The 15,956-nt window shown below is 43.2% G+C and overlaps 1 protein-coding gene across 2 annotated transcripts in view; it reads right to left on the reverse strand.

The window, feature by feature from the left end:
* Positions 1 to 15,956, reverse strand: part of RBPMS (RNA binding protein, mRNA processing factor) — a 678,829-nt gene that overhangs the window by 374,515 nt on the left and 288,358 nt on the right. For both annotated transcript variants that reach the window (XM_086961708.1, XM_086961707.1), the window contains exons 3-4: positions 7,780 to 7,818; positions 383 to 445 (exon numbers count right to left, since the gene is read on the reverse strand). In XM_086961708.1, coding sequence (XP_086817834.1) covers positions 383 to 445; positions 7,780 to 7,818 — 102 coding nt within the window. The remainder of the gene's footprint in view (positions 1 to 382; positions 446 to 7,779; positions 7,819 to 15,956) is intronic.

A 15,956-nucleotide genomic window follows, 5' to 3' on the forward strand; every position in this document is an offset into this window, starting at 1 on the left:
TATTTACAGTACCTCACAAATGCATAAATGTTCCACACAAATTTCTAATTTTATTTATTTGTTTGATTAATTAAAATCTTACAAAAAATTACTAAAAATGTCATCAAGTATAAAAGATTAAAAGAACATATATGATTGATATCATGACTTATACTTAATAAAATACAATACACAGAATGCACAAATGATTAGTGAAATGACTGTAGAACTCCTGCTGCTGTGAACTGTAACATACAACAAGATGGCTATAAAATGGCGCCGTGTTACAAAAAATAAACACATCTTTGAAACCTCAAGGAAACAGTGACACAGACAACTAGAATCACAGTGCAAGATAAGATCACAGTATCAAGCATTCTTGAGAGCAAAATTGAATACTTACATTCAAAGCATTCTTCGCTGCTTCTGCTTCAGAGCGACTGTCAAAACTGACAAACCCCACGGGCTAAGGAAACAAAAGCATGAATCACCGTGTATTACTAGTCGGGGAAGAAAGGCATGTTTGCTGTATCACTTTAAGTCTGCTGAGGGCAACCAACCACTGAGGTCAAGGGTGAGTCCATACATAAACAAAGCTCACCTGCAATTCTGCTCAGACTTAAATCACCAGAAAGGATCAGTGAATACAAGCAGAGTCATCTATCATTCTTTTCTAAAAAGAAAGTTCTTGGGAGCGATTCTCTCTGGTTGGGAATACTACGTGAAACTTTTTTGTAAACACTTTAAAATACGTATGAACCTCCTGTTACATTTTTAAAGTTACATTTACGTCCTCAAATGGAAATGGGATTCGATTATGAAAACCACCAGGGACAAATAAGAAATCGAATGTTTCAATTAGCTGAATCTGCTATTTCCCATCTAGACATTTGTCAATTTAAACTCTGGGCCACGTAAGCATATATGAGATGCACATTTGCTGATCTGCTTGCCCCAAGATCACTGGCTATTGGGAAACCATTCTGACTACTTTCCTGTATATTAATCAGAGGTAGCCATGGATATCAGTGGAGGAGTGTGGCTCAATGGTTAGAGTGGCAGACCCTGATGCAGAGTTCTGGCCAGGGACCAGGGTTCGATTCCTACCTCGGTGGGGTCTCGGGCTCAATTTCCTCGGACCTGTTAATTCTTGCCTCGGTGCCTATTCTAATCACGGGCCCCATGCTGCAACTCTGGGCAATAGCTTGCTTTGCCTCCACACCGGCCCCAACAGCGCTAAGGATGCCTGGCTTCATCCTGGGGGTGCCCAGGAGTGGACACTTCACAGGGAAAGCCAGGAGGGGTTCCACAGCGGTATGAGTATCAGTGCCAGGTGACCGTCTGGTGACAATGCGCTTTATAAGTACCATGACATTTACATTTGCTGTGTTCACTTCTGCTATTTCTACCCCTGGTGTGTGTAGGGTGTCATGAAAGCAGGGACAGCATCGAAAGTAAGCTGGATTTTTGGAGCCTTCTTTGCATTCTATATTTCCCACTCCTTACCCTTGCCCAGCGGCCAACAAGAGGCTAAGGCAAGGGCAAGGGATTACACTTGCCACTGGGGGCCTGAGGGTGCGTGATGTCACTTCTGACATCCTTGCTATTTTGGTGAATCTATGACCAGGACAACATTTCTCAAATTAAGAGGACTTCTTTAAAAGTCTATCGTGCTTTGTTAAGAAGATGTTTGTAAGATAATGAAACCTTTGACCTCTATTAGAATGATATTTTAAAAGGCATTAACAGCTTTGGTCATGGAGAATGGCCAATCGGCTGTAAAAAATGGGTTTATGGATTGATGATGTAGGGTCAGATATATGGCGCTCATGACTAAATGGCATGATTTACAGACATTTAAAGATGAGGTGCTAAAAATATATGAATGGTCTTTTTATGCTGCTATTTAACACTGTTAATTGAGATTCATTAAAATGTTTGCTAGCACTAATAGTACAAAAATGAATGGCTTCTTCTACATAGCAGCCCCCCCCCCCTTATTCTGCCGGTTACTTCCATTGCAAAGCCGAGGTAGCGAAACAATGTATTCCAGCCTGTGTTGTTTCATACGTACGTAGCATGGCTTCTGATTTATTTGGCAAGTTGTTTTCAGCATGACGAGTTTACTTTTCAAACAGGCATGAAAAGAGGCCACCATGCTTACAAAGTTTTTTTACACGTTATTGTTTTTATTTTAATTTCTTTTTATTTGGTTTTAAAAACAGAATGGGGGCAGATCATATAAAGGAAGCGGTGGAAATGTTAACTAACGCATGATATATGGCGTTGCTTTGGGCTGGTTGGTGTCTTACAAGGCTGAAATTAGTAAATAGGCGTTTTCCAGTGAAGCTTCAGGGGCGGCCTTAGGCGTGTGCAAGCTGTGCGCCTTCACAGGGCCACTAAACCCCAGGGGCCACCACGCCAATATACATCCTCAATAAAATAATCCTCTGAGGATGGATACATATTTGGTGGCCGCCCCTGGCAGGGATTTGGCGGCCTCCGGCTCTGTTCCACTTCCAAAACACCCTGACCCCCCCTCTTTACTGACCTCCGCGATCCGCCCCGCCCGAACCCCCTCTTCCGGGGCCCCCTACCTATGCTCCCTGCCCAGGGCCACCATGAGCCTAGAGCCGCCCCTGGGAGCTTTGATAGAAGTTGCTGCTCTTGGATGGTAAATCAGCTGGATTTGTGCAGTCCATAAATGGAGATGTAACACAATTAAAGATTAGCAAATACCAAAATACAATAATACAACAACACAACAAAAATGGCACGAGACAACAGAACACATTGCACCAGCAAACAGAATAACACAATAACAAAATACACCGCAAAATTCTAGCATAGTAATGCAAAACAAAAACAGCACAGCAAAAAATCCATAATTCTTGCAATTTTAATCGGATATTACGATTGTGTGGTATGGTGCTGTTGCACCTCAACTGTACTCCATCTGCTTCCATCCGCACAACCATTATTATCACATTTAATCACTCACTGACACAAATCTGCTTTTATATAAAACTATGGTTAAAAAGTGTTTAAGTCTACCCTTTTATTCGCTCTTTTTATCGAGCCGTTGGCGGTAAAGATCCGCTCTAATCCATCAATCTCGGCCCCACTATCAGGAATGGCAAAAATTAAGCTGTTTGCTGATGACATGATTTTATATCTGAATCCAGATAAGTCAAATATTCGGGCCGCGCTGAGGAAAATCCAGGCATTAACAGCGTTGAGGGGATATAAAGTCAACCGGGCCAAAACCGAGTACCTTTTATTTAACTAGGCCGAGAATCAGCTTCCCAAAGGACTGACATTCTTGCCATCAAGACGAAAAAGATATTTAGGCTTCTATGTTACAGCCGATTATACTCAGTTAAACAATGGGAGTATACACTCTCTAACATAAAAAAATCTTCTAGATTGATGGTCGTTATTGCCTCTGTCCTTAGTAGGCCGAGTTTCCTTTGTAAAAATGTCTATACTCCCTCGGTTGTTATTTCTGTTTTCAAATCTTCCTTTAAAAATACCAATTTAATATTTTAAGGAAGTGGATAAAGTCATGTGTGAGTTTATATGGGTAAAAAGAATCATTGAGTTAAACTATACATTCTTCAGCTAGATGTAGAGCGGGAGGGCTCTAGCACTACCCCACTTTTCGACCTATTATCAAGCTGCATTAGCTAGTCTACTAACTCAACTAACAGCTCCCTCCTCTAAATTTGATAATTTTATATTAAATCTTATGTTAACAGAAAGCGCAATTAAGCTACCAGCATTTCTGTGCACTACATTACCCAAGAAAACACGATATAAGGTCGTAAATGTAATTGCAACACATACTCAACAGTTCTATAAAACCTATAATGTTCCAGCATGCCACGCATACACTTCTCTTCAAGACTGTGAGGTATGGGGTCTCCAGTTTTTTCAAAGGGTACTGCAGTCCTATAACAATCTAGGGTTTGGAAGCTAGGTGATTTTTTATAACGGTACCTATTTGATAACATGGGAATCATTTGTATTGCAATCGGAGCCCCATAGCCAAGACTAGTGGCTAAGTTTTAGACAAATAACATGCTTTATTAAAAACAACTACACAATGATTAGCGAGAGAGAGAGAGAACTATTCTAAAAGCGTCCTGTGAGAATAGTTTGAGAGGTGTTGGAAACTGGTATCAGTTACTGCGCCAGGGTACGAACAAGAGGCTCATTTTGGAAATGCTTCCTAAAATTGCTCAGGAAACTAACTGTCGGTTTAACACTCAGGAATGGCAGCTAGTGTGTGAATTTGGGAATAAAGCATTGAGGGTGGTCAACTTTAAAAGAATGTCTTTCTTGTCAGATGGTTGGTCTATTACACTTCCCTCAGATTAAACAAATGGTTCCTATCAATTCCTATCCAGTGTTTTAGATGCAGTTTGACTGGGGCAGGAGAGTGGATTAATATATTTTTTAAATGTCAGAATTGCAACATTTTTGGGAGGAGGTGTTTAGGTTCATTAGTTGTTGCATGTCTCTGGTTATCCTACCCTCATTGCCACTGGTTTTATTTGGGTTCTCTGACACAGGCAGTCAGCTGCCAAAATACTGGCAATATTGTATTTTTTAGCCATAGCGGTAGTCAGATCCCTGGTGCTGCAAAATTGGGGATCACCGACAATACCTACAATAGGTCAGTGGCTCACTAAGCTGAATCAGACCTATCAATTTGCAAAGGCATACGCAAAAAGGGTAGGGGCGCTTCGTAGATTCAGGACTACTTGGGAGGGTTATGTTATGGTTACACATGCAAATTAAATATGCATGGTAGGCTTTTTCGGCTGCTGGTGTGTTTATTTTAACTAAGTCCCTATTTATCTTGATTGCAGGTAATTTATGTTTGGATATAGGTTATGATGGATATATACAATGTGAAATGTAATATGTAGTTATGCTATTTATTGCCTAATGAATTATGAGATCGGCTATTATGAAATGTTTCACTTTTCCTCTTGTATTATGATGTTTGTGTCTGTTTCTTCTGCCCAATAATAAATACAAAATAAAATTTTTAAAAAGTGTGTAAGCGTGTTGTTATTTACCACCAACATATAATAGTGCTATATTAGAAAAAAAGTAAGAATTATGCTTGCACCTGAACAAAAAAGTAACACTAATATAGAGGTGCTGTGTTGCATCCCACACAGATCCTAAGTACTTCACCATCATGGCGGCATATTATCCTGTGGAAAGAGGAATGCGTGTACAATAGTTTTCCAGTCAAAGTCCTTCTTCAGTTTCACATATTTCTATTAAAGCCCTGTAGGACGGCCTGAGCCGCCAAACATTCCAGGATGTTCCACATTACTCAAGATGAGTGTTGTATTCGCTTCATATATACTAAAGTATCCAGAGTCTGGTTAAAGTGTCTCTTCCTTTCTTGCACAGGCAGCGTTCTATAAATATCAATGTGAAACAACTGTCAGCCATGATGGATGTCTGGGATCAACTTTAGTGCTCCAGCACAACGTCCAAATGCGTTCCGGCTTTAAGGTCTTACATAAATACCTCATAGAAGCAAAAGCTAAAATGCATTTGAGTAAAAGTTGAACGAATGCGTCCGGATTTACGTGTCAGTGGCCCAAGATCCCAAAATAAATCTAGGACAGCAGATACCCATGAGAAACCGTAAACGGCACTGAAAGTTTGACTCGCTGGGAGTGTAATTCCAGTATACATTTACATCAAGCTTTCAGCACTAATCCCTGTGACCTTTAGTATTCAAGTATACACAATCAAGAGACATTACAGACCACCAATCAACACGCTCCATATAATATAAATATCGTAAAGTGTTGGGGATTCCCTATGACGTCACTCAAAGGTGTTTAATATTGCAATTTCGAAATATCTTAAAAAAAAGTCTGCGCGTTAATGAGAATTCTAAAATTGGATTGTCCTGACACCAGAGCAATTTTCCATAAACATATAAACTCAGGGCCGCCGAGTCACAGAACTAACTTAAGACAAACTCCTAAACTTACTACCATTTACTCATTTTGGTATTCACAGAAGGCACTTACTCATTGATGAATAAGTGCCTTCTGTGAATACCAAAGTGAGTAAGTGCCTTCTGTGAATACCAAAATGTTAGTAAGTTTAGGATTTTGTCTTAAGATAGTTCTGTGAATCAGGCCCAATATGTATATTTTCCTGCTGTTGTGTTGCAGTGATAAGTTTTCAGCATATCGAGACCATCTCCAGTTACTAAGTCACACAAGATAGTGTTTTCGTACTGTATCATATTTGCTGCTTTGGAATTTGATTTACTCTTCATTCCGACTTAGCTGGCTCAGGAACGACTTGTATGCTATTCAGTAAACCTACTTATTTAATACCTCCAGTTAATACACACACAGAGCGACTTGTGTTGGCAATGTGCCAGCCATTTAACCAAGTTAGCACATACTCATTTTGACTAGACCTCTGGCCACACCCAAACCTAGATCTACTTATCAACAAAAATACATCAACTATTTTAAAACAGCCTCCTACATAGTGCAACTCGCAGACAGCACCAGACTCTGGGCTGAAACGAAATTCTTGAAACTAGGGCGAGGAAGTACCAAATACACAGTGGCGGCTACACCGCTAAGGTGGAAGAGTGTCGTCTCACTGCTCCGCAGCAGGAAACAAAAAATGATAATAACTTGCGTTATTAGCATTTTAGGTTTTCTTCTGCTGTGGGAGCTTTCTGTGCGAGCGGGGCTGCTCGGAGGACAGAGGAGCAGGGGAGGAGTGGTTTGCCCACTCCTAAGTGCACATGACTGTTTGGTCAGCCCTCTCGGGCCATCCAAAACAGTCATGCGCCCTTCCCATATTCTCCATGCAGGCTGCATTACAGCCTGCATGGAGAACATGCCCACCCCTCCAGCCCCTGGCTGAGGATGTATTTCGTTACAACACATACTTTTACACCGCATACCTTTACAACGCATTTTTTACACCGCAACATCCATTATAACGCATTCCATTACAACGCATGCCGTTACAACGAATTCTTTGAAACTACCTTTACAATGCATTCCACTACAACGCATACTACATTTACAACGCATACCGTTACATTGCATGTATGGTAAGTATTGGATAGTGTAGGGGTAACATTTACTATTCTAACTCCAAGGGGGTGCAATAGTAGGGTAAGTGTTGGATAGTGTAGGGGTAAAAATTACTATTCTAACTCCAGGGGGTGCAACAGTAGAGTAAGTGCTGGATAGTGTAGGTATGCGTTGTAATGGTATGCATTGTAATGACTGCGTTGTAATGACATGCGTTGTAGTGGTATGCGTTGTAGTGACATGCGTTGTAATGGTTGCGTTGTAATGGATGTTGCATTGTAAAGGTTTCGTTGTAAAGGTAGTGCGTTGTAAAAGTTGCGTTGTAAGTGTTGTTTTCCCCTGGCTGAGGGCCGATCCACAGCCCTCAGACCAATCATGATTGCCTATAGGGAGCATGGGGATCCCTCCTGCTTCCTGTATCCTGCTGCAGGACCAGAGCAGGAAGAAGAGGACAGAGGAGAGGCGGCTGGCCGCCCAGGTAAGTGGTTTTTGTAAAAAGTTGTTTTCACGCTCCGCATCACCACGAGACCGGTAGCAGCTGCAAATGGCAGAGTCTTCAATATATAAATATGTATAGGATAACGTCACAAACAAACTATAACATGAGGTGATACAACATAATATAACTTCAACGAACATACGGCATTTATGAAAATGAGGGATAAGAAACACTTCATGTTGAATCAATTCTTACCTGCTTTGATGTGAGTTTTATAAGGGAACCTTCATAGCCCTAAAATGATAAGGAGAAAAGATAAGGTAAATACTCAAAAATGTACAATGCGACAGGCTTACTTTTGCACAATGATGAATTAATTTGCCTCCTCCAGAAAGTCTTCATGCTTTAAGCTTGCTTTCTCATTCTTTGACAGGTGTGCACTCTGTTATTGTCCCTCACACTATAGAGCGCTTAATTTGTGCCAGTGGTTGCCGGTGGACACCCATTTCACTTATTTCAGAGGCCAGGAATCTTTTCTACTTCACTCACTGTCCTGGTCCCTGTTCTGGTGCTAACTTAACTTACATTAGCTAGAGACAGCAGATCAGTCCGTCTTTTCGGACTGCTAAAGTCATGGAAACGGAAGAACCAACCCCAATACAAGAACTCACCATGTCTGTTTCATTTCAAATAGTTCAAATCCAAGCACTATTTGTACATGAAAAATTGTGATTTTGTACTATTGTAACTTAACACAATCTAAAAATTCTTTATATCTGGGCATCATTTGTCAAATAAATTAAAGCAGTAGATGGATGAGTTAGAACAGAACATTATGTCATGAAAGCTGTAGGATATATGCATTTATCACGCAATGTATATCCGCTCAAAAACCTTCAGCCAAATTGTTAGACTACTGTGAAACTTATGACCCAAACAACAAGTTCAATTTCACAACCCATTCTAATAGCATGACCCTACTGCCTACTTACATCTATTAGAACAATATATACCGGAGATACCACATAGTTAACCTCTCATTCTCACCTGTCTAAAGAGGTCATTAGTGCTTTAGCCCATCAACTAGGTATGGTTCCAATGTGTGCATTGAATTTATAGATAACATAAATAGCCCAGCATACATCCCTGGATGTGGGCACAGTTGGGATTGTTTTAGAGTAAGAGTGTTCCAGATCATTACCAAGTGCTGCATATTTAAGCCCTATAGAAGGAAATGGAGGTGTTTATTTCTACTTTGAAGGAGCAAATGGCCTTTTGGCAACAGCAAAGGATGTCCCAAGAGCTTCCGGATCTATTGGGAAAGTCTTTAATGTAACCAATCAGGCATACTAAAGGATTGAGTTCCAAATAGTGGTAAATTATATCTTTACATTCTGTTACACCCACAGCATGTAGTTTTGTGTCTGAGTACAACACCAAGATAGGTAAAAAAAACTATCTGCTGGGGTGCTGCTACACCACCTGTAACACTCTGAAACCTTAAGCCAGAACATATGCATCATTTGTCGGGGATGGTAGAACTGATAACTGTACTTTGGTTCTATTAATTCATAGGACTATTTCCTTATTTCGTCCACATTTGCATCTCTCTTCAATTGGACATGCTAAAGCTGCTGCTGATCTAGAGTTGGGCTCGAAGGACCTGTCAGCTCAGGATCTCACACATATTTACAGAATATGTTAGACACCAATATACCTGTCCCTTAAATGTAATAGCAAATTCCAATGCTTGAAATTTCCTCTGTGCCCCAAAGAATAACTACAGAAATCATCTCATTATTATTATTATTATTATTATTAATAAATTTTTTTATAAAGCGCGTAGTCACCCGGAGGTATCCCAGCGCTAAGATCCCTACGTCTGCGTGTCCGGGGGCAAGGAGGGGGGTGGGGGGTGGGGGAAGACAAAGTTCAGGGAGGACAGAGTTAATTAGGGGAAAAGATGAGTTTTCAGCCGTTTCCTGAAACATAAGTAGTTTAGTTCTGTTCTCAGGTCGCGGGGGAGTGCGTTCCAGAGGCGTGCGGTGTGGACCGAGAAGCGTCTTCCACCCGAGCGTGCTTTCTTGAATCTGGGGATGATGATAAGAGACTCCTTGTCCGATCGGAGGGATCTTGAGGCTTTGTAAGGTCTAATAAATTTTCTTAGAATAGGGGGGCCTTGATTTTGCAGCAGTTTGTGTGCCAGGCAGAGGGCTTTGAAGTTCACTCGTTCCCTCACTGGGAGCCAGTGAAGGAGCTTCAATGCGGGTTTGGCAGAAGCTCTGGCAGGAGTGTTAGTGAGGATCCGGGCAGCGACATTTTGGATTCTCTGTAACTTGTTCAGAGTTGCCTCGGGGGCGCCCAAGTAGATAGAGTTGCTATAATCAAGCCTGGAAAGTATCAGGCCTTGGATTAGTAGTTTTTGTGAGGTAAAAGGAAGTAAGACAGGATCTTTCTCATTGATTTCAGGAGCCCGAAGCAAGTCCCGGCTACTTTTTTTGCTTGTGTGGTGAACGAAAGATCGGTTTCAATCCACACACCCAGGCTTTTTACTTCCTGTTTTGGTTCGGGGGGGTGCCCAGACAGGGTGGCCAGATGTTCTGGGGGAGGGTGAGTCCTTTCTGACCAAGGAGGAGAATGTCAGTCTTTGACCCATTCAGTTTTAAGGCTGAATTGTTCATCCACCCTTGCATCTGCGTCAGACAGTTGAATAAGTCCGCAGGTTGGGATAAGGACACAACTAATTGTGTATCATCAGCATAGCTGACGATGCTCACTCCGAACGGGGTGACAACCTCCTCCAATGGGGACATGTAGATATTAAACAATGTGGGGCTCAGGGAGGAGCCCTGAGGCACCCCACATTGGAGGGGTGTTTCGGAGGAGCGGGTGTTATTCTCCCAGATCTGGAAGGAACGTTGGGCCAGAAAAGACGAAAGCCAGGATAGAGCGGTACCTTCCACACCGACCCTCTTGAGCCGTTTGATAAGGAGTTGGTGGTTGACGGTGTCGAAGGCCGCGCTAAGGTCGAGGAGGATCACTGCCACTGATCCTCCTTCGTCTAAAAGTGCTCTGGCCTCCTCCACCGCCGCCAGGAGGGCGATGTCAGTGCCCTGCCCTGGGCGGAAACCTGTCTGTGAGCTTTTTAGCCGGTTATTGGATTCCAGAAACTGTGATAGTTTCTTATTCGCCAGTTTTTCAGCAATCTTGCTGGTCCCGGGGAGAAGGGAGATTGGCCTATAGTTGGCCAAGTCCACAGGGTCCAAGGAGGGTTTCTTTAATAGCGCTTTGACATCTGCCGCTTTCCAGCTAGGGGGGACGACTCCCTGTTGGAATGAGGCGTTAATCAGATGGGTGAGGGGAGGGACGATGATGGGAGCTACTTCCTTGAGGGTCCGTAGCGGGGCGGGGTCCCTAGGAGATCCGCTTTTGATAGTTTTTAGCGTATTTTCGACTTCTTCGGTGGTTATTTGTCCCCAAGAGGATAGGCGGGGGGAGGTAGGAGTGTCGGGGGGATCGTTTTTCTCGCTCGGATTTGTAGGAGGGATCGAGTCGAGGATTTTTTGAATCTTTTCTTGGAAGAAGCTGGCTAGCTGATGGCACTTTTCCTGGTCTGCTTTGGGGTCTGGGGGGTTTCTCGGTCCGGGGTCTGGAACCTTAAGGAGTTCTTTCAGGATGATAAAAGATTCTTTGCTAGAGCAAACTGAATTTTCTATTCTTTCCTGAAAGAATAAACTTTTTGTCTTGCCAATGGAAGTTTTGTAAGTTAGTAGGGAGGTGAGATAGGCGTCCTTGTTTGCTTTGGACTTATCCTTCCTCCAGGAACGTTCTGTTCTCTTACATTCCTGTCGCAGAGACTTAAGCTCTGGAGTATACCACGGAGCAGGAGGCACTCGTTTGGTATGTTTGAGAGTGCCGGTTTTAGGGAGGAGTATGTCCAAAGAAGATGTGATCCAGGAGTTGAACTGTTTATCGGCCGTAACAGGATCGGTGGAAAGCGTAGGGATGGAGTTTGAGAGAATGGTGGCCCATTCGGTTGGTACAAGCTTGTGCCACCGTCTGTCGGTGACCTGGATTTTCACGGATTGGGGGGAACAGTAGGTGAATCCCAAAAGATAGGGATTAGAAAGTGATCGGTCCATGGCAGAGGCAAGGGAGGGCTGGTGGTAATATTGGCGATATTGGTGAGGACGGGGTCTAGGAGGTGTCCCTTATCGTGGGTGGGTTCGTTATTAACCAGCCGTATGTTGAATGACATAAGGTCCAGAAGAAGGTCGGAAGCGGTCCGGTCAGTGGGGTCTGTGAAGTGAAGATTAAGATCGCCTACAATGAGAAAGTTAGAAGCGGAGGAGGCTAGTTGTGATACCGTTTCAGTGACAGCATTAAGGAATTTCCCAGGAGTACCCGGAGGGCGGTAAATTAGTAGTCCCGAGAGGGAGTGTGCCGGGGAGGTTTGGATGGAAAAATGGCAACTTTCGGAGTCTTCAATGTTGGCGTTGTTGGTTCTACAGATAAGGTGTTCTCTGTAGATTATGGCCAACCCCCCTCCTCTCCCTCTGGGTCTGTGCAGGGCTTGAATGAGGTAGCCTGGGGGAAGGGCGATGATGATATCCGAGTCAGAACTGTCAGAAAGCCAGGTTTCAGTGAGAAACAGTGCGTCCAGGCCTTGATCTTGTATCATCAGGTTGATTTCATGTGCGTGTTTAGGGAGGGAGCAGCAGTTAAGAAGACCTAACTGTAGTCAAGGTTTGGCTGAGGTCTGAGTGACTGGGTTGCAGCGCGTGCAGTTGGAGAAGGGTTTACCTTCGTCGTGAATGTAGCGACACCCCTGGTTTTTTTCCGGTTGGAGAGCCAGGAGCATGTCTCCTGTGTACACCAGACGATCAGGAGGTGAATCCGGCAGAGTCCCTGGGCCTGGGTCCGTCCGGGCCTGGACGGGCCCAGACGGGCTTGCCTTAGGCGCGCCCGCTGCGCCCGTCCGCTGCGCGTACGTGAGATGCACATATTTAAGAAGGCGAAGGAGGCGTGGCCTCGAGCGAGTGGGCGTGGCCACAGGACCGGCTCACTCGCTGCTGGCAGCGATTATCTGGGCGTTCCCGCTGCAGCGTTAGCTCTGCTGCGTGGAGATAGGAGAAGCGATAGTTAGCCCACAGAGGATCGATCAGGTAAGGAAGGGGAGTAGCAGTGACACAATATTATACACAAAGTTTTTAAAATCAACAAACTTTCAAGTTTTAAAAAGCACTCCCGGCTGTGCCTCAGGAGTAGTGATCTGACCAGAGCTCGTGATCAGCTCTGTTTAAGAAGGCGAAGGGGGCGTGGCCTCGAGCGAGTGGGCGTGGCCACAGGACCGGCTCACTCGCTGCTGGCGGCGATTATCTGGGCGTTCCCGCTGCAGCGTTAGCTCTGCTGCGTGGAGATAGGAGAAGCGATAGTTAGCCCACAGAGGATCGATCAGGTAAGGGATTATATTGTGAGAGCAATAGTAAATAAAGCTACATAGTGTGTTGCACTGGCAAAGTTTGTTAAATGCCTTTTAGCTATTTAGTTGGTTGCCAGGAAAAAGACTTTCAAAATGTTGTAGTCTCAGTGGCATGGACTAGTAGACCTGCTGAGAGGTGTTGCTTATAATCTTCTTATGGAGCTGGAGTTCTCAAAGATCTTCCCCAAGAGAAGCAACTGTGTGATCCGGTGGTAATTTGTGAAGATGATGTGATCCATAAATGTCATTTTGGAAGGGTCAGAATCTATCCAGTCACAAGAAAGCGCCTTGTATATGGAACACGTTTGCAATTTTCATTTAGGGCGTAAAAACGTGTCCAGATGAAAGCCTTCAGTATCAACACCAGCATGCACGCCCTTCATAAAAGGCAATCATCAAGGATTGGAGAAACTTCGCCAGATCATTGACAGAGATGAGGTTGAGTCGGGTGTCACTTGGGGATGTTCTGCGATGGAATCATGGTGGGGATGTTGAGTGCAGGTGTGCTGTACGTGTGCTGGTGGATCTTATCAATCCGGCTCAATAAGAAGTTATTAATGGTGGTGCACTTCACTTGGATATCTCGCTGATGTCAGTCTTATTTAGGTTAGCCTTGCCCCCTGGAATAAGCTGTCCGTCTGTGGTGCAAAGAAACTTTAGGGTATAAAAGATCATATTTCTTCTGAGTGCATATCCACTGGTTGTCTTGAAGTCTCATGAAATGTAGGACAATTCCTGGGTATCGGTTGCGGCATGATTGCAATATCCGTCCTTGGTCGCTCAGTGAGTATCTGTGCTAGATGTTGTGGGCATTTGTGACCTGGATCGAGATAGAGAATGTGCAAGGTACATGGGAAGAATCAAGTCTTGTTAACCGCATCGCTGCGGCGGCTTTTCCCGCTGTGTGCGGCAATTTTCAAAAAGCCGCGTTACATGACGAGCTCAGCTCGTCATCAGCATACGAGCGCCGTAGCTGATGACGAGCTGAGCTCGTCATTAGCAGCGAAGAGGTTAATGAGCATGAGATCAAGGTTATTGATGGCGGGGTGGTCTGCTATATTGGCTGCATGTTTGACTACAGATAGAGCAATCATGAGCATGCAATGAAAGCTGTCTCAAAGAGGTGTTTGTTGTGGGTTTTCTTGAGTAAAACGATAAAACGAAAAAAAAAAAAAAAAAAAAATACAAAAATGATTGGATATTTGAATTGGAAGTGCATGGGTGAAGTGTAGGTTGTGTCATATATAAACACATAAGGTTGTGAAGAGAGCATAGGGTGAAGAGAAGAGGATGCTAAAGGCAATGACAGCCGGTGAGCTTTGAAAGTGAGGGAGCGTAAATACCTGCCTCGAGTTGGGCTGAGTAAATGTACCCAACATTCTCTCCCCTTGATACAATATTTAACATAACAAGGCCAAAAGAAGCGTTTTACATCACAATCTTCACATAAAGTGGTTGAAAATGCAAAGGTCCCCTGGGAAACAGGGCTTTCATAGTGCAACACTGCAAGGCTTATTCTTCTCATGCATTTAGGACCTCACCCTTCCTAAGGAGACTTTGACAAAAAGGTGGAAAAACACTGGATGTTTTACCACAATTTACTCTAGAAATTGGCTAGAGAGTAACATGTATAATAATCAGTAAAATCAAGATATACAACCCATAAAGCCCCTTCATTGTTCCGTCCTGTCTATTCAAAGTACATTTACTGTCCTATGTTGTACTTGAGAATCTATTGGGAAGGAGTAGAGTCATAAAACCGAAGATTATTTGTATCACAAATTGTAGTCAGCGGAGCTGCACAGACATTACAAAGCAATCCTCCTTCCTAATTACAAAGATCACAGAAGATAAGCTCGCATACAGATTGCACCATTTCAGCATGCTCAGTAATATAAATGATGAAATACAACCACAATTTGTGAAATAAGAGCCAGGTAAGTGCCTCCTGGTCCCAATCAACCAAAATCAGCAATACTCCTCTTGAACACAATGAGTTAATATTTAAATACCAGATTTAATAATTCCTAATTTTTATACAGGAAGAATGTCATCATTTTATCTGAAACATCAGCTTGCCCGTTTCTCAAAGTACACGAAAGACAAAATGTGAATTTTTGATAAATAAGTTCAAACCCCTCCCCATTCCCCCGCCCAAATAGAAGCAAGTCATTTTATGGAAAAGTATTTTATTTTTTTCCACCGAAATACAGACTTTTATTTATTTTTAATGCATGCATAGTTGTCATTTTAACAAGCACCCATATGTACTCCTGTCACACATGGCCAGTTTGTGCTGTTCATGCACATTTTTCAACATCTTGAAAATACCAGGATGTCCATAATTTGGCAAGGATCATCACCACTATTATGCCAGAGATAGCCAGAGTTATGTCAAAAGTGGTCACAATGAACCATGGATGTTGGGCCATGATGGCAGGACTAATATTATGCTAGGAATAGCTAGAGGTATGTTTAGAATGTCCAGAAAATGTCAAGGATGAGCACTATTATGCAAGGGATAGCTAGAATATTGTTAAAAAGGCCTCTGTACTTCTCAATCACAATAGGGGGCACTAAAGGGCACAGCAGAAAGATGCACGCACACTAACAAGGCTCTGGTGGCCTTGACAGACTCCATCACCAGGGACAGCGTCTGGCCTCAAAACACAGCAAAAATGGCATTGTATTGTATTGTAATTGCATTTATTTAGTGCTTTTCCTCCCCTTGACAAGGAATCAAAGCGCTTTTTCGGTGAGTAGCATGCTACTCCGGAACCCATAAAGGATTAGTGGCGAATTAGTATAGTGAAATATGAAAGTAATTTGAGTGGTGGATATGTTAGTCAGTTATTTGGATTGAGAAGGATAGTGGAGGGATAGAAGTGGGAAAAGGTTTACATTTATATGGCGCTGGCTACCCCCGATGAGGCATCAAAGCACTTTTTCC

This window comes from Lissotriton vulgaris, chromosome 3_1 (assembly GCF_964263255.1).
Source record: "Lissotriton vulgaris chromosome 3_1, aLisVul1.2, whole genome shotgun sequence".
NCBI lineage: Eukaryota > Metazoa > Chordata > Amphibia > Caudata > Salamandridae > Lissotriton > Lissotriton vulgaris.